This window comes from Lontra canadensis, unplaced genomic scaffold, assembly GCF_010015895.1.
Source record: "Lontra canadensis isolate GAN:19392208 unplaced genomic scaffold, GSC_riverotter_1.0 scaffold147, whole genome shotgun sequence".
NCBI lineage: Eukaryota > Metazoa > Chordata > Mammalia > Carnivora > Mustelidae > Lontra > Lontra canadensis.
This window is the reverse complement of record NW_022631141.1, coordinates 1377172-1403219: the sequence shown is the minus strand read 5'-3', so window position 1 is coordinate 1403219 and position 26048 is coordinate 1377172. Positions and strand designations below refer to the sequence as shown.

The window sequence follows — 26048 nt, the reverse complement described above, 5'->3', positions numbered from 1 at the left end:
TTTACCGAACTCAGTTGTAGAAATTAGTATGTGACTAAAGCTTCCCAAACACGAGCGCTCCGTTCTCCCGAACACGGTGTCGGCCGATGAGACAGCGTCCATGGCTGCGGCAATTCTGTGGCTGTGACAATTCTGCTGGGTCTCCCGAGAAAGACGTGCCTGTTTCCACTAGACTTGAACCTAAGAGATCCTCAGGTGGAGAAGAGGTGCGGCCATCCTGTGATGATGGAGAAACAGCTCTTTCCGTTCCACACACTTACGTGTTCTAATGCATTACAGAAGATAAAGGCCCTCCTGGTCAGAAAGGTCAAAGTCTGACATATCCATGCTACACTGTGTCTCTCCAGAAGCGGATTTCTGACAAGACTGTGGGAGAGAGACAGCAAGGCAGGGAACAAGAAAGGAAATCGGAAATAGACAGTCCTGTCCGTCTGGTGAAGGGGAGAAAGATCTATGGAATTCCCGGCATCCCATTTCCCAGAAGCGCCAGCTGCTTTGTCGTCTCGTGTTATTGTACCGAAGTCGGGTATTAGTGACAGGGTCACGCCAACCACCGAAGGGGGCAAAGGAAACCAAATGTTTCGATGCTCATTTCATTTAGTTTAGTCACAACTAAATGCATGTTCACTGAGCAGAGGACACGTGTGCGCTCACGGAGTCAAATCCCGCTGTGGTCACTCACGCCGCGGAGAGCGGGGGCAGGTTGGAGTTGGTGCGCTGGAGAGATGGACACTGTCATGTCCTCTGAAAACTGAGAGAAAGCTAGGGAGTGCTAATTAAAAAAAAAAAAAAAAAAAAAAGCTTTTGCTTTAAATTTGCTAATATTATGTGCCTTGAAAACTTCCTGGCTCTGTTTGCTGCAATAGTCATGGACAAGCACACCCAGCAGTCCCTCCCCACGACCCCAAGGAGAAGGGCACGGTCACCCTGGGGCCAGACGCCAGGGGCACACTTCGCCTTGTGGATGTGACCCCCTGCTTCTCCAAGAGCCACTCTCCCATCAACTGTGGGTATGCAGAATAAAATGGCGCATCAGTAAGAGCAGGTTTCCTCCCGGGAGAGGATCTCTCGCAGGCTTTCTGCTCCGGGACGCGGTTGCAGCCGTGGCTCTGTCACTCCGTGGAGCACTCGGGGGGGAGGTAACAACACAGTCATACAAGAGAGACATCCCATGGACTGGGGTCCCCGAGGGAAGGACGACTAACATTCGGGAGCAGGGACTGTGTGCCAGGCTGTTCCCACACAAAGGTATTCGGTCACATGGCAACAGTTTCAGCAACAGAAAACTCAGGGCGGGATGGATCATGAACGAAGACAGTGTCATCGAGCTTGAAAATGTCATGAAACATGTCCCTATGATGAACAGCGACCTTTTCTTCAATGCCCTCCTGGAACCGGGACCCTGAGGGCGCACTGGCCCCCAGAAAGGCAGCCAGACGACCCACGACGCCGTGCAGGCGCGCGTTGGAAGTCTGACAAGAGCCCGACATCTCCGCGTGTGAGTGAGCTGCTTCACGGCATCACGGCTGAAGGGGATGTGCAGCTTCTGGCCAGGCAGCGCCCGGACTCAGCGAGAAGAAGCTATCCCAGCACCGCACAACACACCACCGCATGGCGAGAGGCGGTCAACAAAGCAGTCACTTGAAGGACGCGTGCGACTTACTTTATGACCACGCAAAGTAAGAAATGGGGAAGCCCAGCTTCTGCTTTCAGCGGAGTAGGACGGGCCGACCACAACTGCGCGACTAAGACGCTAAGCAGACTCCTCAACCACCAAACGCAGCCTCGAGAGGAGACAGTCACTCCAGCAGCTAAGTGCCGAGTATCCCGTCTTCATCGCTACAAACTTCCCCCGATAGCAAACAGGGTGTCCTGTAGTAGAGAGACCTGTATGTCCATGACCTCACGGTAAGTGGTCAGTGCACTGCTATTGTCCTTGTCCCCATCCAGGGCCTGACCTCAAGGGTGGTCCGGTGAGAGCCGGATCAAGCGTCCTGTACAAGCAGCCGGACGCGCGAGGTAGACAAGGGGCGGGCGAGGTGCCGACGCCCTCCTTCCAGAGCACGTGGCTGTCCCTATTCTTCCCCTCCAGAGAGGCTGTTCCACGAAATGTAACGGGCTTGCATTCCCACGTACATAAAATCCCTCAGGAGCCAAGCCATCCAAGAGATGGCTCCAACTTTGGGCTTCACCCCATTGACCTGTAGGAGCCCAGGGAGACAATGCTCTGGTATCTCCGGCACCCTGGGGCTCAGGAGCTCAGTCAGGGTCTACTCGGAGACCCCGTGGCCCTCTCGGAGAAACAAGGATACGTTCATTTTCTTTCTGGGCAGAGCAATTAACTGGACAAAGGCCTACAAAGCTAGTGCTCATGGTGTGTGAGGAGTCACACAGACCAGGGCTTTTTACAGCAACAATGAGAAGTCCAGGAAGGCTTTTTACTTCTCCATACTAAGAGTGGGCAAACGGCAAGCACTCCAGTCCACCGATGCTGGAGAACCGGAGTGTCTGCACTCACAACACGGGGCTGCGAGACCAGGGAGCCAGTCCAGTATTGCTCAGGTGGAGGGGTTAGGAAGCCCCCAGAACTGAAATCCCAAACCAGGATGCTCTCGGGAGAAGAGTGAAAGAGAGTGAAAGAGAAAAACCACCCTCTGCCCCAAGGACAAGAAGGGAGATCGCGGGTGTTAAACTTGGGCTATAACTAGAGTGGGGGAGTTGTAGGTGTAGGACTCTCTTCTCAAAACTAAGGGGCACAACTAGAACTTTAATGCTAGTCTGTGTGCACTACGTCAGAGGTTCTAATGCGCTTCAAGAGGGTAATTTAGTTTGTACAGTTCCAGAGCAGGCCTGTCTCAAAGTATTTGAAGGGCATATGGTCCTGACCAGGACCCAAACCAAACCAAACCCTAATTTTACATTCTAAATTGAATGGGGAATGCAATTATAGCCTACAAATAATTCCTTCAGGTAAAATTACCAAATAATCAGCAGCTCATGGCTAAAAAATAAAAAAAACAAACTACTCTATAAAGATGGTATGATATCAAGTTTTTACATACAATGTAGAAAAGAATTAAATCCACAAACACTTCAGTTTTTCTAATAATCACACACAAAACATAAAACAATTATGGTAAATGTTTCTAGAACTGATAGAGAATCTTAAACAACAAGCAGATCTGATTAACAAAGAAAACTTTCAAAAATCAAAAAATACATAATTAGGGATGCCTGGGTGGCTCAGTGGGTTAAGTGTCTGCTTTCCACTCAGGTCGTGATCTCAGGGTCCTGGGATCGAGTACCACATTGGGCTCTCTGCTCAGTGGGAAGCCTGCTTCTCCCTCTCCCTCTGCCTGTCATTCTCCCTGCTTGTGCTCATGCTCTCTCTGACAAACAAATAAAATTGAAAGTTTAAATATATACATATGCATATATATGTACATATTTAATTATATACGTAATTAAAATATAAAACTTCAATATAGATTAGATTTAGCTGAATGGAGAGTGGGTAAACTGAAGACAGGTATAGAGTTTATTAAGAAAGCATCACACAGACAAGACACAATGGAAAGTAAGAGAAATAAGACCCATGATGGGTGAGAGGAAAAGGCTAGCCTACGCCTGACTGGAGCTCCAGAAGCGAGGCGGAGGAAGGCAGAGCTAACCTCCCCAGCGCGCTCACCAGTGCTGATGAGCCCTGGCGACCTGAATCCACACATCCCAGGCAGTCTCAAGCAGGATCAAAGGAAGAATGAATGAAGACATAAAGAAAACAAACCCACACCGAGTCTTAGGAAAACTGCAGAAAACTACGACAAAAAGATCTAAAAACAGTAGGCAAGTAAAGAGAAGTCGAGGAGCAAAAAGGAACTTCTCAGCAGCAACGGGAGAAACCAAAGAGCAGAGATTATCTCACTAGGCCTTCGGTATAATGAGAGACAGTCACTGCTGAGCGAGGAAAATGCACATGTAAACAACAGAGGAAAATTAAGGGCATTTTCAGAGAAATAAGCGCTCCAAGAGCTCACCACCAAAGGACTTCAGGCATGGGGGAAGTGACACTAGCAATTTGTGCCTGAGACTCTGGAAGGAAGAACAGTGAAGACGACGAATGTGGGGTAGACCTGGACCAGCATCAAGCAGCGACCGCCCCCAAGACTGAAACATGTCGTAGCAGCTCCACAGGACGCCGGGGCTGCACAGCGTGTCCTGAGCTTCTGGAATTCTCCTCCAGGTAAGCCACTCTATTTCTGTTAACTTTGCTAAGCTAAGCAGGTGCAGTAAAATATCATTGAACACTGAGAAAGTGTGTATGATTTGTAAACTACGAGAGAAAAATATCAGAGACAATAATCAGTCCAAAGGAAGGTAAGAAAGGAATGAAAAAAGTGGAAAAATACAAAACCTAATCATATATAGTAGCCCGAATTAATGTACATAGACTGAAGGGTCCACCTGAAGATCAATCAAAAGCCATTGCAGGCTCTTTATAAGATACACCCACACAAACAGATCCAAAAACCGAGAGTAAAAGCAGGGAATAAGCTACATCTAGCCGATAGTAAAAGAAAGTTCATAAAAATTTACTAATAACAGAAGAAAAACACTTCAAGAGCTAAAGGAAATTACAATGATTAAGTTTCAACCTATCAAAAGATAGTTGCTGGTGGGGGGGATGGGGTGGCCGGGGGATGGGCATGACGGAGGGCACGTGACACAAGGAGCACTGGGCGTTGTGTGCAACTGATGAGTCACTGACCTCTACCTTGAAACTCATAACACATTATATAGTAACTAACTTGAATTTAAGTAAAAATTTAAAATAAAGCAGAGATAACATTCTGATTTTATATAATTCAAAAATTAAAAAACAATTTTCTCTCTCTCTCTCTCTCTCTCTCTCTCTCTATATGAGTTGTGAACAAAACATTGTAAAACATTGTCCTTCACTTAAAGGACATAACTTGAACACATCAGTCAACCACAGCAGAATACACATTCTTTTCAAACGTAACCTGAAAATCTCTTATTAATGATAAACTGGGCCACACAGCTAATCTCAATTTCAAAAGACGACCACAAAACATGTTGTAAGACCACAGAATAGGTACAGCAGAAATCTGCAACTGAAAGGTGGCCAGGAGAGTAACTCATCAGTAAGAATGCAGGATAGAAAAGGAACTCATAGTGGAATTTATAAAGTGTCTAAAACTGAGCAATACTGAAAACACAAATGAAAGAACTGGAGGGTTAGAACAGCAATAGAGCCTTCAGTGTTAACCCGGAGTCAGAAGAGGGGAATTACTGAAGCAAACCCCGAATCAAGCAGCAGAAATGAGAGGAGGAAGAACCAAGGAGAGGCAGAGCCTGTTCCTAGAGAGGAGACACCGTCCCTAAGCCCCAGTCAACCCACGTTCCCAGCCTCTCCGTGCAGCTCTGTGATGCTGAGGCTGTGCCTCGGGAAATGTCCGGAGGGGAACAGCAAGCTCCATCCTTCCTGCTAGCTCAGCTTCTCCCGGGGGTGCTCCCAGCAGCAGGGCAGTGGCGGCTCCAGCCTGGGAAGAGCCCACAGCTCCGCAGAGGGACTCACAGAGGGACGGCGCCCCCAGTAGGCAGCGCTCTGCTGGGTCAGAGGGCCTAGGGCGGGTGCTGTCCACGGCTCCAGGTGCTGACCGTCTCAGCCGCTTCCCTCTGTCCCCTGGCTCCAGGGAAGGGAGGTGCTTCCTGAGTCGGGTTCTTCCTGTGGGCGTCTTCCGCCATAAGACCCTGCAAGACTTATATAGCCAATTCCCTGGATGAGATCATCTGTTGAAATACCTCCGGTTCTTTCTACTTCGCTGACTGGAATGCCACAGGCAGAAGGTTAGTGTGACTGAAAGGAACGAGACCTGTCAGCGTGGGTGGGGGAGAGGTGGTGTATAAAGCTTTACCAAGAACTAAATTCCTAGGGAAATCTTTCACCTGAGACTCACTGAATCAGGAGACTAAATGTGCTCAGTTTTAGATGTTTCAGAAAGCAAAAAAACAAAAACAAAAAACACACAAAACACACAAAACAGCTCTAAGTACAACTGAGAAATGTTTTATGTTCCCTACCTGAAGTTTTCTAAAACCAGGACATACTAATCATATTTTTATAATTTCACCTTAACTAAAAGGGAAGAAAATTGAGTAACAGTCTGAGAAAAAAAAATTTAGAAGATATTTTTAGTTTAAGTATATAAGAAAGTACAGGGCACCTGGGTGGCTCAGTGGGTTAAGCCTCTGCCTTCGGCTCAGGTCATGATCCCACGGTCCTGGAATCGAGCCCCACATCGGGCCTTCTGCTCAGCAGGGAACCTGCTTCCTGCTTCCCCCCGCCCCCCCCTACTTGTGATCTCTGTCATATAAAAAAAAAAAATCTTCAAAAAAAAAAAAAGAATATAACTGGAATTAAAATTTACAAATGCAATTGGAAGCACTTTAGAATAAAATAAAAACAATATAACAGAAAAAAAAAAAAGAATATAAGAAAGTACTAGTCCTATTGTTTATTCTAGCACTATTTTATTTAATTGCAATCCATACTTTTAAAATTAGGCTACTGAGTCCACAACTTTAACTTGACAAATACACAACCTACTTACCAGTCTGAACAAAGAAATCATAGCTGCGGATCAACAGGTTCAATTATCAGAAAAAAGTCCGTCACCTATTTTCCCTCAACCACTCTGTCAGCCTAGAAGAGATGCCTTTATACGTACCTCTTACCACATGGGTAATTTTAGTAAGAATTAATGGGAATTCTCACGCCATATAAAGGAGATGTAATTGGTAGAATGTCAGTAATTCTCATCAGTTATCACCATCAAACAGGTATTAAAAATTGATGAGTGGTAGCTGGAGTGTAATAAAAATTTTAAAGCATGCACTGACCTTTTGAATTCAAACACACAGAATATTAAATGAGACTAAGTTTTTATCTGTTATACTTTTCAGTGTTTTGCTTATCAAATTACTGGTTTTCAAATTACTATTTTTCGATAGAAATCCCAAGAAAAATGTCATAAAAATGAGAGATGTTAGTAAATTATGTATCTGAACTATTTAAAAATGATAAAACATAAATTAACGAAGAGAGTAATGCTAAAAGTTATAGTTACATATTATATGTATCTTTTTCCTGAAACTGATCTAGTCACCAAAATGTAGAGAATCAGCCTCAAGCATAAAGACTAAATTAATAAAAGATCTTAAATATGGCCATGTTATCAATATTACTAGGGCTTGTTATACGAAGCATTTATATATGTATGCATGCATTTAAGGGATGAGGAAGAGCAGAGGAAGAGAGAGAAAATCTTGGTCAGACTCCATGCTGGGTGTGGGAGGCGGGACTTGATCTCACGACTCCGAGATCATGACCTTCAATGAAATCAAGAGTCAGATGCTTAATCTACTGAGCCACCCAGGGGCCACTATACTAAGCTTTTAAAAATCCACAAATCTTTAAAGAACTAAGAACAAAAAAATGTTTAATCCATGAAGGGTTCATGTTTCTCAAATCATGTTCACATCTACTTTTTATTAGATGTATGGACAAGAGTCTGTGACGACTGACACTACCTGGGGAATATCTTGGACACTTCTCTTACCATATGTTCACAACGCCACACTGCCTAGCAGATGAAGTGTAAGCACTCCAGCCAGGTGTGAGGACGAGTTGTGATCGGATAGTTTGCCATTCTATCCAAGCATCCTTCATCCCTGGCAGGCTAGACTGACAAACATGGCTGACTCTTCCATCTCTCTGCAACACCACGCCTTTTTTTTTAATCTAGGGAATTTCCTACTCATCACGTAAACTTCTCAGGCTTCCTCTCAGCAGAATCAAGCATTCCTTCACCTGGGTTCCCCAAAAAATTATAATACCTGTATTTTTTAGAATTATTATCAAGTCTTAATGAATCATAGCTCTGAGCATGTGACAGGAACATCAACAGATGCTGATAAAGTAAATGGATACATGAATGAAAGAAGAGGTTAGTGTTTCTTTTTTACACACACAAAAAAAGCTAAGAAAAAGTTCAGAAGTGATCCAGCTAATGTCCTCTAGCCATTTAATGGGGAAAGATTAGGACCTGGATGACTACCTAATAATTACTTTTCATAAAATTATTATTGCTTAGATATAATTTATCTTCAAGTTTAGCTAGTAATTAACCATAACCTGATAGAAATAATGATGAAAAACTCTAAAAAAAAGAATGTGATGTTGTTACATTTGACATTTACATTCATAAATTTTAAAACTCTTCCAAAATAAGAGAATTCCTATTCTTAAGGGCCATATCTTAATTTGCCTATTTTATGAGAATTATTACGCAAGTTATAAATTAGTACTCTAGAAACATAGAGAAGGAACTGCATAACAACAGAGACAGCATTTGGAAGACACTGAAAGGGACTTTATGTGGTCATTATTGGTTGCTAGCATAGTGGGCAGACCCAAGGACACGGAAACAGCACTGGCAAGTCCTCACAGACAAATGTGCGCTTCCGTGTTTGTTCGTGCAACAATCAGATCTGCTTTACGAGGGAAGACACTTAGAAGTAAGGTTGGATATGGAGCCATCTGGTCAAAAACTTTTTTCTTTAAGAAAATTAATGGGGTAATGATAGGAAATATGATTTGAGGAGTCTACACATTAGAAGGAGAGTCAAATTTGGAGTTTTCTGCTACAATCCATATGAAAGAACAGAAGGCTAAATCACAGCAATGGCTTCAGGAAGGAAATGGAAGAGACAAAACACAAAACATCACAACAGAATGAAGTGCAAGGTACTTGACACACTAATGTGGTCACCGTGAACTTCATACAATGGTGATTCTTACATAATCTATATTTTTCTTACAAATATAAGTTAAATGAAGTTTCAAAAGTTATGCTTGCTTCTGGACAGAACAGCAAACCGTCTCCCACTTAAGCAGAAGACGGCACAGCAAGCACAGGGCCTGTTGGGAGACGCCTGTCAATGGGGGGCCGTGCCAGCAGGCGGCTAGAGAGGGCGGGCTGCCAGGGCCGGGCCAGGCTAGAGAGAATTCTCGGTCGCTAACTCTGCACACTGCCCTGAATGCATCACCTTCCACCGTGTCACTGTTTCCGGCTAAAAACAGCAGTACCAGCGACAGCCCCGGGCAGCACGGTGTCCGGTATGACACAGCGCGCAGCCCGGCGGAGGGTGGGAGATGTGGTGACACGGTGGAAGTAGAAAGGCCGGCATCCGGGACTGCAAGCGATCGGAATACCAAGCAGAAGAGATACAAAAAGAAATCCATGCCTGAATATATTATGGTAAAGTTTAAGAAATCAGAGACAGAACATTCTTAGAGGAAAAACACAAATCAGTTACAAACAAGTAAGAATAGGAATAACAGTAAACTTCTTCAATAAGAAGACAAAGGATACCCTTACACCTAAAGGAGCTAGTAACAGAAAAACAAACAATCCCCAAACCAATAGAAAGAAGAAAATGCAAAGATTAGAGCAGACATGAATGATATAGAAACTAAAAAAAACCCCAATAGATCAATGACCCATCACAGCAAGAAGACAAAGGATAAAAACTGTATGATGATTTCAACAGATGCAGAAAAAGCGTTCGACAAAGTACAACATCCATGCATGATAAAAACCCTCAACAAAGTAGGTTTAGAGGGAGAACATCTCAACATAATGAAGACCTTACCAAAAAAAAAAAAAAAAAAAAATTCGCAGCTGGGGCGCCTGGGTGGCTCAGTCGGTTAAGCATCTGAATCTTGATTTCGGCTCAGGTCACGACCTCAGAGTCGGGGGACTGAGCCTTGTGTTGGGCTCCATGCTCAGCGGGGAGTCTGCTTGATGTTCTCCCTCTGCCCCTCCTCCTCTCCCCCTCCTTCCCCCTGCTCATGCTCTCTCTCGCTCAAACAAAAATATTGTTTTTAGATGCACAGCTAACATCATACCCAATGGTGAAAAACTTAGAGCTTTCCTGCTAAGTTCAAGGACAAGACAAGGATGTCTACTCTCACCATTGTTATTCAACCTAGTACTGGAAGTCCTAGCCTCGCAATCAGCCAACAGCAAGGAAGAAAAGACATCCAACTTGGTGAGGAAGATGTAAACTTGGGCTTTCTGCAGAAGACATGATATTCTATATAGAAAACCTGAAGGAGTCCATCAAAAAAATAAAAGTGATAAATGAATTAATTTCACTTCAAAGCTGCAGTGGCATTTACAACTGCACTAAGAATAATAAGATACCTAGGTACAAACTTAGCCAAGCAAGTGTTAGGATCTGTGCTCTGAAAACTTTATAAAACACTGATGAAAGAAACCAAAGATGACACACACAAAGGAAATACATTCTGTGCTCATGAACTGGGAGAACAAATATTGTTAAAATGTCCATACTACCCAAAGCAACAGACTATGGGGTCTGTTTTTAGTCTTGGGGCAAGCACTTGCTTGCGCGCTCTCTCTCTCTCTCTCTCTCTTTCTCTCTCTCTCTCACACATGAATTCCTAAGAACTGAAATCACCATTCCAAATGTCTGAGAGAGCACACCGATCCTGGAAAGTGACCCTTATACTGAACCCACAAAGACACTGAGGACTATTTCACTTGCCTCACCCACCTGACACCAACTCAGAACACTCTGCCCCATTGTCCCCACTACCATGAATGACATTTCACACAAACACAACTTCAAACATGCTTCGTGCCTACAAAATTACAAACACTCCTCTTTCCTAAGACATGAGTTCTGGCCAGCAACTCTGTTACATTGTCCGGCACACGAGTTTACATTACAAATCCGAAGAAGTTTGCTCTTCATAGTTTCTTTTAAAGATTATGTTAAAACTAGTTTATGATTCATAAAAGCAGCAAATTAGCCCAAAGTGCATGAGCAGTATTTCCTTCTTTGTTTACTTTCAATCAACGTGAACATAGCTAAAAAGCTTAAATCCAAATATAATACAAGTCTTAAAATTTATAGAATGCAATTTCTTTGTAAAATCAAGTCTTCCGAAGGAGAGAGAGAATAAAATTTCCCTGTACAATAAGTGACTGCGGCACTAAATGCATTTAGTTTACCACAAACCTCCTCCTTCAGCTGTATTAGAAGTGAAGAGTGGAAACCCAAGCCCAGATCTCAATAATGAGCTAAATTCACACTTTTTTCTAGATTCAATTTGGATCAACAAACATATTTGTGGTCTCTGAGTATAATACTTACTGTACTCTTGTGAGTTCCTAACTTGTTCCACTTCGCATGAATAAAAAGTTATAACTTCTGGGTTTTGGGGCACCTGGGTGGCTCAGTGGGTTAAGCCTCTGCCTTCGGCTCAGGTCATGATCTCAGGGTCCTGGGATCGAGCCCCGCATCGGGCTCTCTGCTCAGCAGGGAGCCTGCTTCCCCCTCTCTCTCTGCCTGCCTCTCTGCCTACTTGTGATCTCTGTCTGTCAAATAAATAAATCAAATCTTAAAAAAAAAAAAAAACTTTCTGGGTTTTACATAAGATATTTTGGAATGTCCAGTAACCTCCTCTTACTAATTACACTCAACTGTGAAAAGTCCACACATACCTTCAGCTTATCAACCTAAAAGGTTCTACAAATAATGGTTACAAAGAGAGAGGGACAATCAGTGATTCCTTTGTTGTAAGTCGGCAGGCACTCCGGCCCTGGGCCACAGGAGGGCAGGCAGTGGGGGTTTCCAGCGGGAGTCTGACCTACACACCGTCCCTGAAGTGAAGGACACTGTTCCCGGCCCAGCACCTGAGGATGGCACGCTGACCCCCACGCCAACCGCTGTGGCCAACAGGAGTGTCCTTCCCCCTCCGCGTCAGGCTCCCCCGCAGCGGGGACAGTCCTGTCTGGGAAGGCACAGTGGGGCGGGCTAGAACAGCAGAGGCTCCATGCTCTAACGTGAACGTGGGACGCAGCCCGCAGAAGAGAAACAGAACCTACATTCTAACCTCAGCTGATGACCTGCTGAAAACCCTGTACACAGGCACGGGAATCTTGTGAGGCTCAAATGCTCTTCCGGAGCCGCCTTCCTCCTTCTCTCTCCTGGCTAGCACACTCTGGAAAGAACTGCCTCTCCACGCCGCCTCCCTACTTGCTCCACAGGCCAAGGCAGTCAGCCTTCAAACGTAAACTCTGGTCTCCCAGCTCCGCCTCAACTCCTCCTGTCAAGGTCAAGGTCACCAAGAACTTGTATTCTGAAAATCCAGGGGCCACTCTGGACTCCGTTTCTACACCGCGTACCAGCAATTTGGCACAGTCAGCAGTGCCGTTCCCAACGGAAGACGCCCTCCTCAAGGCTCCCGTGATGCTTCTGCCTTCGGTGCTGCTGCCTGCTTTGGGATTTTGCCGTGTTTCTCAAGGAAAGCTTGGCTGTGCCTTTCCTGCCTCTAACTCTGTGTTGGACTCCTCGGGACCAACTCATAAGTCCTCTTCCTTCTTCTCTCCACAGATGATGTAATGCTTTGTAATCACTTAAATGTTCCCTAGATGCTAGGAAGTCCCAAATCTATACCCCAAGTCCCCAGCAACCTTTTTAAGGTGCCCACTGTGCAGCCAACCTTCTCCTTGGTGTCCGCATGGGAACTCTCCACCATCCCTGCAGCGGCACAGCCACTCCAGCCCTACCACAGCAGCCCCTCCCCTGCTCCCCATTCCCAGGCACAATAAGTGAGACCACATCCACCCAATCCCTCTCCAGAAAACCAACATTCAAATCCAGGGGAGTCTCCCTCCGCAATGCTTCCAGGATCCAGTCTGACAGCACTACCACAACCCGAGCCTACCCCGACGACAGCCCCTGGTTGTTCCCCTTCCTTCCTTTCGAACCCCACTCCAAACTCACTTCTACACAATAGCTGGGGAGAGTGTCTAAAATTGTCAGGAGGCACAGAGCTACCTCCTGCCCGATGCTCTCTCCGTGGGTCTCACTGCACTTGGCATAAATCACAGTCATCCCTGCACCTCAGGCATCAACCCTCAGTGTCAGCTCCTTCCACGTGACCCTGTCGTCTCAGTGCCCCAGTCACACGGACTTCCTTTTGGGTTCAGGGACTGTGCTTGTCCTCTGCTTGGACATTGTGTTCACGCCGTCTCACTGCTTAGAAAGGTCTTCTTCCCCTGCAACTCCGTCTGGCTCGAGCCTTCTCGTGTCTCTCTTGTCAGGTTCAGTTTCACTCCTGGACCAAGATGGACCTCACTGCCCACTCCAAAACAGGACTTTGCTCATCTACTTCATAATAGCACCTGTGTTCTGCTTCCACAGCATTTACACTAACCTGTGATATCTTTTTTTCGCTTATTTACCTTATCTTGTTTAATTTTTTAACTCTCTCTCTCAAAACCATGTGTAACTCTGTGGGCTCTGCTTGTTTAATTTTTTAACTCTCTCTTGTTTAATTTTTTAACTCTCTCTCTCAAAACCATGTGTAACTCTGTGGGCTCTGCCTGCCAGGTGGTCCCGAGCTCAGAAGCACTAAAACCATCAAAGCGCCCCATGAAAACGTTCGGATGAACTCCAGTTACACAAATAACAAAAGCACCTCGCTCTGGAAAGAGACACACGTTATGTGTCCCCTCTATGGAGGGAGACGTTCACACATGCGATGTCTGTTACCTTCAGTAACCGCAGGAGGACTGCTCGGCCAACAGTGCTCCCACACAGTAGGCACTGCTATAAAAGCCTTATGTGTATTAGCTCATTCATTTCTGATGAGACACCTGTGAGGCTGATAACTGTCATTATCCCCGTCTTCTAGATAAGACAACAAAGACACAGAGAAGGTGAGTAGCTTCCCTACGCTACACAGCTGGTAAGTACGAGCGCTCAGATCTGAGCCCAGCAGTCAGGCTCCAGAAGCCCCCGTCTCATCCTGTGTTAGTTAAGGGATGAGCTGGGTCCTGCCGGCGGACAGCAGGGCGCTCTGTCCAGAACCAAGTGCAGTGCTGCGGGCGGGGGAGGGTAGACGAGGAGCCTCGCAGCACCCCCAGCTCTGCACAGTCTCCCCCGAGTCTTCCCCAGAGGAGAAAGAGTCAGTGCCAGCAGGACATAAAGACTCCATCCGGGGGGACTTCAACAAACTGCAATTACTGATTCCTGAACTGGAAGGAAAACACTTGTGTCCCAATAATGACACTAGATACCAGGACAAACCATCTCAGGCTTATAACATGCTTATATGAAAATACAACATGATAGTAACTGAGAGTTTTATCTTGGGAAAGACAATCACAATCTTTTTCAAATAGAAAATTCTTTGATTCCTATGTTTCCCTGTATAAAGGAATAATGATGAAATTACAGAACGTAAACTGTTCGGAGATGACTAAAAAGGAGCTCGTGTAATGAACTAAGGATGAAAACAGACCTAGAGCGAACCTTTCTTACACGCATCATTTCTGTGAACCCACATGTTAAATATTTTTTGAGTTTAAGGACAGCATGACAGTTCACGTGTCTGTATCACCATGTGTTTGCATGCGGAGCTCTGCAAAGCTGGAGAGCGCGGCGGTGCTTGGGCTAGACTCGTGAGGTTTCTACGGAGAAAGTCATCCGATGGAACAGACAGTAAGGAGAAGCTACGCAAAGGGAACCACGAGAGCAGATACAGAAGGTCCCAAGAGCCTGGCATGTTACAAACCCACAAGCAGCCCCCCACCCCCAGCCAGACAACAGAAAGCCCCCAGTAAGCACCCGCTGCAGAAACGGGACACACGGTACAGAGATGTTGGTGCAGGCACTGCCAGCCAGTCCGAGAGGAGGCCACATGTGCCCACGCTAGGAACGCGGCACTTTGTTGCACTCAGAGGTAGATCTGTGAGGCAGGAAGGCAACTCAGAAGAGTGTGCAGACGAATGAGAGACACAGCTGCCAGCTGTAACCCGAGCATGACAGGATACACTATGCACACATTTGAGTGTGTATGTGTTTGCATATGCGTCCATATTTTAAGGATGGCATGTCCCAAAAGTCAACAGAAAATTCAAAATAGCCAATGACATATGAAGAAGGAAACCAAGCTGGAAACTGGTGAGGAGCGGAAGGCTGACAAGGAGAGCACTACCATACCCCCAGATGACACTTACCTGATACAACAAAGTTAAAATGCGTGTGAATCTGGTTATTAATGTAAAGGGAACAAAGGCCGGGCGAAGCGCAGAGGAGGGAAGGGGAGTAACCTCACGGCGAAGGGCACAGCGACCGGGTCCTCAGCAAGCCTACGCACACAGAGCTTCCTGGCAGGCACTGCGGGGAGCGTGGCGTGGGATGCCAGCGGAAGCCCTGCTTCCCCAGGCGAACCTCCACTCCCGCTGACTGTGCCAGGCTTTACCAGCACGATGAGCTCAGTCAAGGCGGTGCTTCCAGTCGGCTGGGATCGGTGCTCACCGAGACGCCTGACACTCACCGAGTGTTGAGATTGTTCTGATAACTCAAAATTGCAATACTGTAAGGTTCAAGGACTTTGAATTTTCAGAAGGTTTTAACCTTTTTCCTAGGTTCTGAAATTACCTTCACTGGACTTCCCTTCTTTTACAAGGCTAGATCTGATATACAGGCATTTTTACAGTATTACTAAATGGATCAACTGCATAGTTCTATTTTTTAAACCCAGAGAATAAAATCCCTCCTCACCAAGAATAGGAATCACAATACTCTAATGGCTTTGCCCGGTGAGCAAGCAACTAGCCTATAACCAACAACATGATTACTCCGCAATACCAAAGCCACGCCAGTCTCCCGCTGACCAGAGCACTTCCTCAGCACCTTGAGTCCTTTGAAAAATGCCACTTCGAAGAGCAGTGGTTGACTTAACAGAAAGAGGAGAGAGAAGGCACGCAGCGAACACAGGAACGTCCAGCAGGTGCCGATGGGCCAGCACATCACTGGGCAACGACACTGACAGTGGTCACAACCCGTTTCTTGGGCTCATCTGTCCACTACTCTGTCCTCTCCTTCCAGGAAACCAGTACACAGTAAGGGCAGATCATTGCAAAGTTTAACAAACAAGAACAATCTGGGGATAAAACTAGGGAAAAAAGGGGAAGAAAAAAGCAAACAATTGGACTAATATCCAGTACTAACCTGGTTGAGTTTCTTCCAGAGATTGAGGACAGGGGACAGCTCGTTCGACCAGACTTCTCTATCAAATTTGCAACCAGCTGTTGCTGATCTGCCCAAGATCCTCAGCTGAGAAATGACCTGAATGAAGAAAATAAGAAGTAGCAAAAAATGAACAGAGAGAAATAGTAAGGATCCAAAAATAGCTATACTGACTTAATAAAAGTAAAGACCAAATATACATGTTCAATCCCATTATCTTCCATTGGCTTAGCATTTAACTGATTTACTTAAGCAGTTAAAAAATAAGGGAACTTAGAAGTGAAAGAAACCACTATAAAAATTACACGTTACAATGCCTCTTATTTGAAAAGTGACTTCTTTAGTCAGAAAGCTCCAATTACCTATTATTAACAATTTCTTAGTGTCTCTGTTTCCTTGTGTCTGAAACACAAAATATTTTTCGGTTTGTAAATTTCCAAATGCTGAATAACAACTGAAGACAGTTTTTCCGTAAAGAGGAAATGGCAGGAGAGATAGTACACAGCACACCAAACCACGTAAAATAGTAAAGCAGGTCTAAGTAATTATTTGTTGTCATAAACGTCACAAATCTAAGTCTCAAGGCTCTGTATTTTTAGTTGTCCTGTAAATGCTCCCTCTACGCTTCGATGCCCGTGAACGGGTGTGGTCAGCCTGGGGGGACCAGGCAAAGTGCACACGGACTCCTCCCTCCACAGAGCGTCCCGTCTGTGACTTCCTCGTGACCAGCTTCCTCATCACCCAGCTCACCCAAGCCCGTTCCCTCGCTTCTGTCCTCTAAGCGGTCCTTACTGACTTCCACGTCAGGAAGTCCCCTGTCAGTCACCTGCCAAGAGGGAGGCGGCGAGAACAGGGAGCACCCAGCGCTGGACCGCAGAGACTGGGGTGCGTGTCTCAGCCCATGAGGGACCCACTGACTCACCTGCACAAATGTTTCAATGAAATGTGAAATCCCCTCGCTTACCCGACATAAAATAAACCCACAACAGGCATGTGCTTTCCTAAGCTAATCTTTTAAACACCAACTTTTGCAGTTAAGTTGACTTAATTTCTGTTTTATTTTTTTTGAAAGATGTGAATTGTTTTTCCTTTTTTAACAGATTGGGCTATATTTCATATTTTGTAGGATCCTTATATTAGTCAAGTTTGTAACAAAATAAGGGCTATAAATCTTTCAAAATGAACGCGCTACTCGATTGTTAAACATCTACAATCACGCTGTAAAACTCAAGTTACTTCTAGAGCTTTTGATTGATTCTCCAATCTTGAAAAACTCCTAGTGATTCAGTGTTTCATTTTCTTTGTTTTTCTGATAAATTACTTTCATTTGCTCTAGCTGAACCTTACAACAGCACCTAATTCATCAGCTTTGCTACACCACAAAACGTCACTAGTTGGTAGTCCAAAGGAGTGCTATTCTAACTCTGGTAACAACTGCTATCACTCATTTGTGTTTTAAATTTATCAAGCATGACAGAAAACAAATAAGAATGCAAAGGGATGTCTAAAGGAAAAAAGGTTCAAAAAATTTTTTACATAATGTAAAAACCTATTTTAAGAATAAAATATTTACCAGTCCCAAAAGGTCATGTTTTCTGTCCAGCAAAAATAATATGCGAGGTGTGCTTTTCTTAATAACACTATCATAGTATAACCTTTAATAAAAGAGAAGTTCAAATATCTAATAAATTTATTTTTACAATGAGGATAGAGCTATAACTTGAAATGACAGACCATCTTTCATTCTTATAAAATCTTACATGTGCATCTTTTTACAAAAGGTATCTTTCCATTATCTATATTTTAAACAATTAAAAATTACTTTATTCAATAGTACTCCTTTCAAATGGTATCAAAAGGGATGAGACTTTCCATGAAGAGCCCATCTGCATCACTTCTCCCTGTCCGTCCGTACTGAACAGCATGCGTGAGGCCACCGCGTGCCGTGCAGTGTCCACAGAAGCTACAGAAGGTACGAGCAGCCCCCTGCACCCGCCCTCCTTCCACGGACAGTGAGAGCCATCTGAGGAATGCCTGCGCTTCACCTGAGCAGAGTGTTTAAGACACTAACTCTTACAGCAAACTGTATTTTCCTCTGGATATTGTGAAGCACACAGAAGAATTTCTGACCTAACAATATTGACTTCATAGAACTTTATTTTTAAAGATTTTACTTAGTTGAGAGAGAGAACGAGAAGGGGGAGCAGCAGAGGGAGCCCAACATGGGACTCGATCCCAGGACCCCAAGATCACAACCTGAGCCAAAGGCAAACTTTAACCCACTGAGCCACCCAGGCGCCCAGACATTATAGAACTTCAGAGCATGGACTTTGTTGTCTGTTTTGTCTTCTTTTGGCATAAAATATTTCCCTAGTTTTCTTTTCCTTTCCTCCTTTTCTCTTTGGCTGATTTCCTCAACTCCTGATTTTACTCCAACAGATTACTTGTATTTTTCCAAGTCGCCTGTGTGGTGTACTCCTTTTTGGAACGAGAAGGAATATAGATTTTGAAAACAAACATTCCCAATCTACCAATGAGAAAATGGACTGTCAAAGAAATTAAATAAATGACACTGAGAGAATGAACAGCTCGTGCTCTGGCCTCGGAACCCTGGAACAGCAAGTGAGCTTCTGGAAGATGAAAGACAAGGTTGGCGACAACCAAGTCACCCCAGCCAACAGCAAGCGTCATGCACAGACAGCAGTAAGGCCGTCTCGAACTCTCCAGCCCTGTTGACTCTCCTCATGAAGGCAGTTGCACGTGGAAAACCGAAGATGAAAGCAAAGAGCAAGAACCCAGCCAACCCTCAGAATCGTAAGAAAAAAAGAAAAAAAAAAGATAAAATATTACTGTTTCAAGTCACAATGTTTTGGGCTTGTGTTCTGCGGAGCAAAGACTAATTAAATCACTGAGAAGAAGAGACCAATTCCTTACCGCCTGCTGTGGACTGACGGTCTGCGCTCTCCGAAGCACGCAATGGAAGCTCTGGCCCCACCACGCCGGTGAGGATGGAAGGAAGGAGACACACGGGAGAGCTTGGCGCGCTCTTGGTGTGTCTCTCTGCACGTGGGCACAGAGGAGAAGCCACATGAGCCCACGGTGAGGGGACAGCCATCCACAAAGCAGGAGGGTGAGTCTGCACCCAAAACGGAGCATACTGACTCCCAGGCTCCAGTACCGTGAAGAAATACACTGCGTTGTCTGAGCCTCCCCGCGCGTGGTACGGACGCCCCCACTCACGACAGCCCTTCCTAACGCGTCTCAGCTCTGCGAGGCTGTGCCGGCGGTGCATGCTCCAGAGAAATGGCACGCCAGACTCCGACCTTGCCCCGCTACTCCCTCAGGATGGGAGCGGCAGGGGTGAGCTCCCCATCAGCCTGCCATCCCGGGGGTGAATCACCCACGGGCTCGAACTGCCCACGGGCTCACAACATTCTGTGGTTCACTTTCAGCGCGGCGGTCAATAATCACATGACACATTCCACACTTTATCATGAACGAGGCCTCGCATCCCGTGATTTTGCCCAACTGTAGATGGACACGAGTCTTGTGAGCACGTTTAAGGTCAGCGAGGTAAGCTACGATGTTTACTAGATTACGTGTATGAAATGTGTTTCCACGTACGATATTTTCAACTTATGATGGGTTGATTGAGCTAAAACCCCACTGTAAGTCAGGAAGAATCTGTTTTGTTACAGTAGCCCAAGCAGACAAGTGCAACCTTATAAATGGCACCTAAAAAAGGCAGCTAATGTTAGAAGCCTTTAAAATCAAATGTTAGAAGCCTTTAAAATCAGAGCAGGATAAGAATGTTGACTGTTGGGGCGCCTGGGTGGCTCAGTGGGTTAAAGCCTCTGCCTTCAGCTCAGGTCATGATGCCAGGGTCCTGGGATCGAGCCCCACATCGGGCTCTCTGCTCAGCGGGGAGCCTGCTTCCTCCTCTCTCTCTGCCTGCCTCTCTGCCTACTTGTGATCTCTATCAAATAAATAAATAAAATCTTAAAAAAAAATAAAAAAGAATGTTGACTGTCACTATGTTTATTCAACTTTGCACCCAAGTATTGATCTATCCCAAGAAAACAAGAAAAGGCAGTTAAGTGAATAAAGACTGGAAAGGGAAAAAAAAAAAAAAAAGCTAAACCATCACTTTCTCAGACATTATAACAATTTACCAAAACATGAAGAAACTAACAAAATTTTTATATATATTATATTCATGCTATACATTTTTCTGTTTGTGTATATTTGAAATAAAAAGAGAGGCGCCTGGGGGGCTCAGTCAGTTAAGCATCCGACTCTTGATTTCGGCTCCGGTCATGGGATCCAGCCCCGTGTCAGGCTCAGTACTGGAAGGCTGCTTGGGATTCTCTCTCTCTCTCCCCACCCCTCCTACCTCTCCACCCTCAGCGCTCTCTCTCAAATAAAATCCTAATAATGAAAAAAAATATCTTTAAAAAATTCATTAGATTATTATTTTTTAACTTCAGCTTAGGAATTATGTCCTTTTTCAGCAGTTACTTGGAAGCCCTTAAAACATCCGTCAACACTCTCATCCCTACCTGGGCCGGGCACCGTGCATGGAGCTGTGTCCCCTCATGCAGCCAGTGTAACAAACCCTGCTCATCTTCCCACATATTGCAGGAAGGAAGCAACACGCTAACACAGTAGAGGAGGACACAGAAAAACATCTAGTTTATCTTTATGTTAACAAAGGTTTCCGTATCTCTCATGTCTTCCTAGAAGAGTATTACATCACTCACACACAAGGCCATCTGAGAGGTCACTCGGGGTCAAAGGTGAAATGCACAGTCCACCCCCATGTGAGGGACGCATGTCATCATTTTTCCAAGTCACATATTAAAAGGCTGAAATAAAATCTCAGGAGATCTCAGCTTATGCAACTTAATTAAGCAAATTAAGACTGAACTTCCATCACGGGAGGTTTAAATTTACCAGGACCAGCAAACAGGTCAGCTTCAAGTGTGGAGGTGACTCTCATGATAATTACACGTTGACTGACAAGCCAGACAGAGGGGAGTACTTAGTCGCACAGTCCTTCTATATAAAATTCTAGAAAGCGCACACTGGTCTGCCATGACAAAAAAGACAACTCTGCTGCAGGGGCGGGAGGGAGAGGTCACAGCGCTACAGAAGACTTTCGGGGGTGATGGGAATGTTCAATGTCCTGATGCTGCGGAATTCCTTTTTTTTTTTTTTAAGATTTTATGTATTCATTTGACAGAGAGAGAGAGGGAACACAAGCAGCAAGCAGAGGAAGAGGGAGAAGCAGGCTCTCTGTTGAGCAGGGAGCCCGATGCGAGGCTAGATCCCTGGACCCTGGGACCACGACCCGAGCTGAAGGCAGCCACCCAACGACTGAGCCACCCAGTCACCCCCGGATGCTGTGAAGGTCTAACAAGTGTGTACATACATAAACCCTCCTCAGATCGTACACTCTAAATACGTGCGGTTCACTGAATGTCAACTAACTTCAATAAAGCTGCAAAAATTGAAAAAAGATCATTATTCAAACAATGGTAGAGGCAGGTAGTTCAAGATGGCATCCTAGGAAAATTCTGAACTCACCCTGTCCCACAGACATAACAGATCTATGGCTACATATGGGATAATTTCCTTGGAAAAAGTCCTGAAAACTTGATGGACCGAGCCTCCTCAAAACGGGATAAAAGAGCGGCATTGGGATTAGGGGAAAGGTAGACACCCCCTTGCTAAAAATCCTACCCCAGGAATGAGGACCCCAAATTGGAGGGATCTCAATAATCTGGAACCTTCCCTAGAGGAATGAGAGTTTTGTCCTCCCCATCAAGCACCCCAACCCTTGGGTCCTGTACCAAAGGCACAGCCCTGAAAATGTTGGGCTTTGGAAAGCAATGAAGAGTAAGACCAGGATAAACCCAACTATATGGAACAGAGCATCTGCTCTTAAAGAACTCACACACACACTCTCTCTCTCTCTCTAACTCTCTCTCACAGCAGACCAAGTGCAAAAGCAGCAGTTTGAAAAGGAACCACATCCCTGGTAAAGGAGACTGACTTGCTAATCTTAAATTGACCACTGGAAAGACAGAAACCTGCTGGGACTCTCACCAGGGGAGAAGCACGGGTGGGCATCACTTCTGCAATCTCATTCTACCTTGCCAACGCTGACACTTGGCAGGCACAACTCTGGCCGTCACTCTCTAACCTGTTAGCCCTGCACAGCACGCCCCACTCCACTGGGCTATGGCCACATAACAGTAACAGCATGCGTGTGCTGCCCCAGCCCCACAGCCCCAGACCAAACAGCCAGGAAAGCCCCCACTCCACCCCAACGTAAGCGCAGCACAGCCAGATGGGAGACCATGCTTCCCTAGTTACCCTCCACTCCTTGGCCTCGGCTGATCCACAGCTGGTCGAGTGTCTCACCCCCTTCAAACGGCCAGCAGGGATCCATCATTTTTGAGGGGTACATGAAGCCCACAAATTCCCTGGAGACAGACCATTGTGCCCACAGGGGACCGTGCCCCTAGGACCCACCAATTGTCTCCTATGTAAGACTACTCCTTCAAGAATGGGAGAGGAAGCTGTTTCACCTAGTACAGAGAAACACACACAGTCAGGCAAAGTGAGGACACGGGAACGTGTTCGAAATCAAAGAACAAGACAAAACTTCAGAAAATGACCTTTTGTTGGAACACCTTATTTCCTGAGTTGGGCTGGTGTTGCCCAGAAGCCAAAATCCCTCTAGGAAGATTCAAGGGCTTGTGTAAATGTTGATTCAATTGACTGAAGACTTTTTTCTGAATCATGCAGGGTATGGACGAGATGCAGAAATGTAAGAACACCGTGCACCAAAATTTCCCAACTATCTCCGATCGCTCTAGAGTTCCACTGATTTCTAAAGAAAGGAAATGGTTTTGTTGAAAACAATTCTAAGACTGCAATTTAAGATTTCATAACCCTGAGTTTACTAATTCCACAAATATCAGCTTGAAATGCTGAAGTGTAAAGTCTCACACACGATATCCAATGATAAAACATCTTTTCCTCATAGCCGTGGAACCAAATCACAAACCCAATATAAACAACACTTATTTTATTTTATTTTTAAATTGAAGAGAAAAACTGACAGTTCCCAAATTCACAAAATTCCCAGGTTTAAAACATCATTTGAGAAAAAAATTCTTAACAGTGAATTTTTGGAGATAGCTTTCTGTATTTAATAATTCAAGAAACCCAGGATCCAGGGCCTAGCACTTACCAGGTCATGACAACAGGCACTCACTACCTCTCTAGGTGAAGAACACATGAAGAGATGATTTGGACAGATGATTTCTAAAGTCTGTTCCTGCAGCACAGTACCTTTTGTTTGTCCCTGGTTTTGGACTAAACTGTCAAAGAGAATCTGATACGCAGATTTCATGTTATCGAGAATACCAAGTTAACACATTCTCTGCAGGTTCTCAAGACTCTAGTACAGATACTTTCAAAGCTGAGGATGCCGAAAAGCACCCCAAAATAGGAATTTCAGAGCCCTCCTCCCCAGCCGTCTGAATCCACCCATCTCAGGTGGGACTTGGCAATCTACCTTCTCAAACTTCCCCAGCAATTCCCATGTACGTGGCCGCCAGCACCCCCGGACACCCGCCAGGGCCTGACTGAGCAGGAAGACACACGGGTCCGTCTGATGATCAGTCTACACCCGCAGTCATGAGTGAACAGTTCACGTAGAGAGAGGGAAAGAAAAGAACAAAGTCACAAAGACATGAGTCTGTTGGTTGTACAAGGACAAGGAGACAAATCTGGGGAAGAGAAAGAGAGAACAACAGAACTCGGAGAGTTGCTCTCCTACAGAGCCACGGCCAAGGTCCCAGTCGCGGAAAGACGCCTCGGGACCGAAGCTGTGCGTTACTGGTGCAGGCAACGAATGTGGTTACTGGACACGCTTTGAAAACACCAAGTAGACAACCTATCACTTCTCTGCTTCACTGGGGCTTTAGGGTCACACCCACATGGGTAAGGCTTCCCGTTCCCTACTGAGACTGCACACCTACTATCCAGTTCCTGGTGAGAGTCTTGCCGCAACCCCAGTTGGCCTGTGGTCGGACCTCACCACAGTGTCTGCTCGTCGGTCCACTATGGGTCATTCTCTCTACCTTGATGATTTAAGAAATGTTCTTTTGCAATGTTAAAAAATGTGTAAATCGACATATTTGAGATAAAATTTTCAATTGCTGGAGAGACCCAGACCCTTCGGGGTAGAAGTAATTGTAGGCAGTTTACACTGATTCTAAGTGTTAGTTGTTGATATTTAATTCAAAATAATAACAAGAAAAAGGAACAAAGTATCAATTAAAATATCCAGCTAACGGAAAGAGAAGACTTCACCTATGGAATCACTGGACTGGGTCTCATAACGCAGATCCTGCTAATCGGCCTGGCTCCAGTCCTCACCAGCACCACACACACCACAGCAAACTCACTCTTACTCTACACAGGAACTAGAACAGCTGGAAAACATTTGGGAATTAAAATTCTACTAGATCTTAATTTCTGTTTAAATATTAAATTGCTTAGGACATTTTCACAGTTAAAGTTTTCTCCTATTTTTCTGACCAAATTCAAAATTCCACACCATTTTTTCCTAAGCTCCATGCCCCTCGTTTTCTTAGTCTGGAGAATACGCTGTCACTGCACAATTACCAACAAATGCAAACATAAAAAGAAAAATTAAAAGGAAACTTTAAAAAACCACGGTTCCTAAACAGAACTGCTATTATTAAAAGAAGGGTCTCCTACAGTTGAACTCATTGCAGATTCCTTCAGCACCTAATTTCTTTAAAAAGAAAAACAAAGCAAGCTTCTGCATGACAAAAGCTAACTTTCCATGGTCCTTTAGTGTCTATGATGATTAACAACTTACATTGCTTTATCCTGTTTATTAGGTTTTGTGACAAATGAGTGAAGATACACAATAACTAAAATCCATCCTTAGAAACCAATGAAGGGAAAAACCACCAAACCCAGATCTCATATAATAAAAAGGCACATGAACACATACCCACAGGTATCTCCTTTCCTAAACACATGTAACCTTATAAAAATTCTACCTTTTCTACTTGTTTTATAAAAATCGTACCTCTGATTCAGGAATGATATAGAAATACTTCTATGATGGCTATGTATGAAAATTATAAAGTAGCTGTAAGTTTTTAGTCTGTACTCATTCAAATGTATATAAATGTAATCATATTTATATGTATATATACATACATATTACATGTACATTTCATGAGTCATTTCACTGATTTACTTATTCACTACTTCCTGCTGGCTTTATGAGATCTGAAAACTTCCCAAAATTGTTTGCGGAATTGTGTGTGTGTGTGTATACATGTCTGTACTTTTCTCAGGAGAGGATTCAGAGCTTCAGGTGCTAAAAGGGATCCATCCAACAAAAGCAAAGGGTCAGATCTACTGTCCTAAACTGTGGTTGTCACTGTTCCTGATACTTTCATGAGTTTACCATAACTTCTTTTACAACTCCCCTATTGTCACCATTTTGAATTTACAAAATGCTGCTTTATAAATAATGCTGAAATGAGACCTGCTGTCACTCAATAGCTGGTTATTTACTAAGGCTGGACCTTCAGGAACACAAGTCACACACAGCAACACTCAGGGCTGCACCACAAACGCCTCTGAAAGTAAGGACTGTGGTGTGCACGAACCTCCTCCCCTGAGAGCTGTCCTTCACTAGACCGGAGCCCTCCCTCCTGGCTGACACTACAGAAGGCAGTGGACACAAGGTTCTCAAGTTCTCTACCCAGAGAAAAAGACTGTCCAAACCAATAGAGAGAGACAAAGAGACTAAAAAAATAAAGAAATGCTCG

The 26048-nt window shown here is 44.8% G+C and overlaps 1 protein-coding gene across 1 annotated transcript in view; it reads right to left on the bottom strand.

The window, feature by feature from the left end:
• DYNC2H1 (dynein cytoplasmic 2 heavy chain 1) overlaps positions 1-26048 on the bottom strand; it is a 274850-nt gene that overhangs the window by 67517 nt on the left and 181285 nt on the right. The window contains exon 84 of the mRNA XM_032844099.1: positions 16138-16254. Within this exon, the coding sequence (XP_032699990.1) occupies positions 16138-16254 (117 nt within the window). The remainder of the gene's footprint in view (positions 1-16137; positions 16255-26048) is intronic.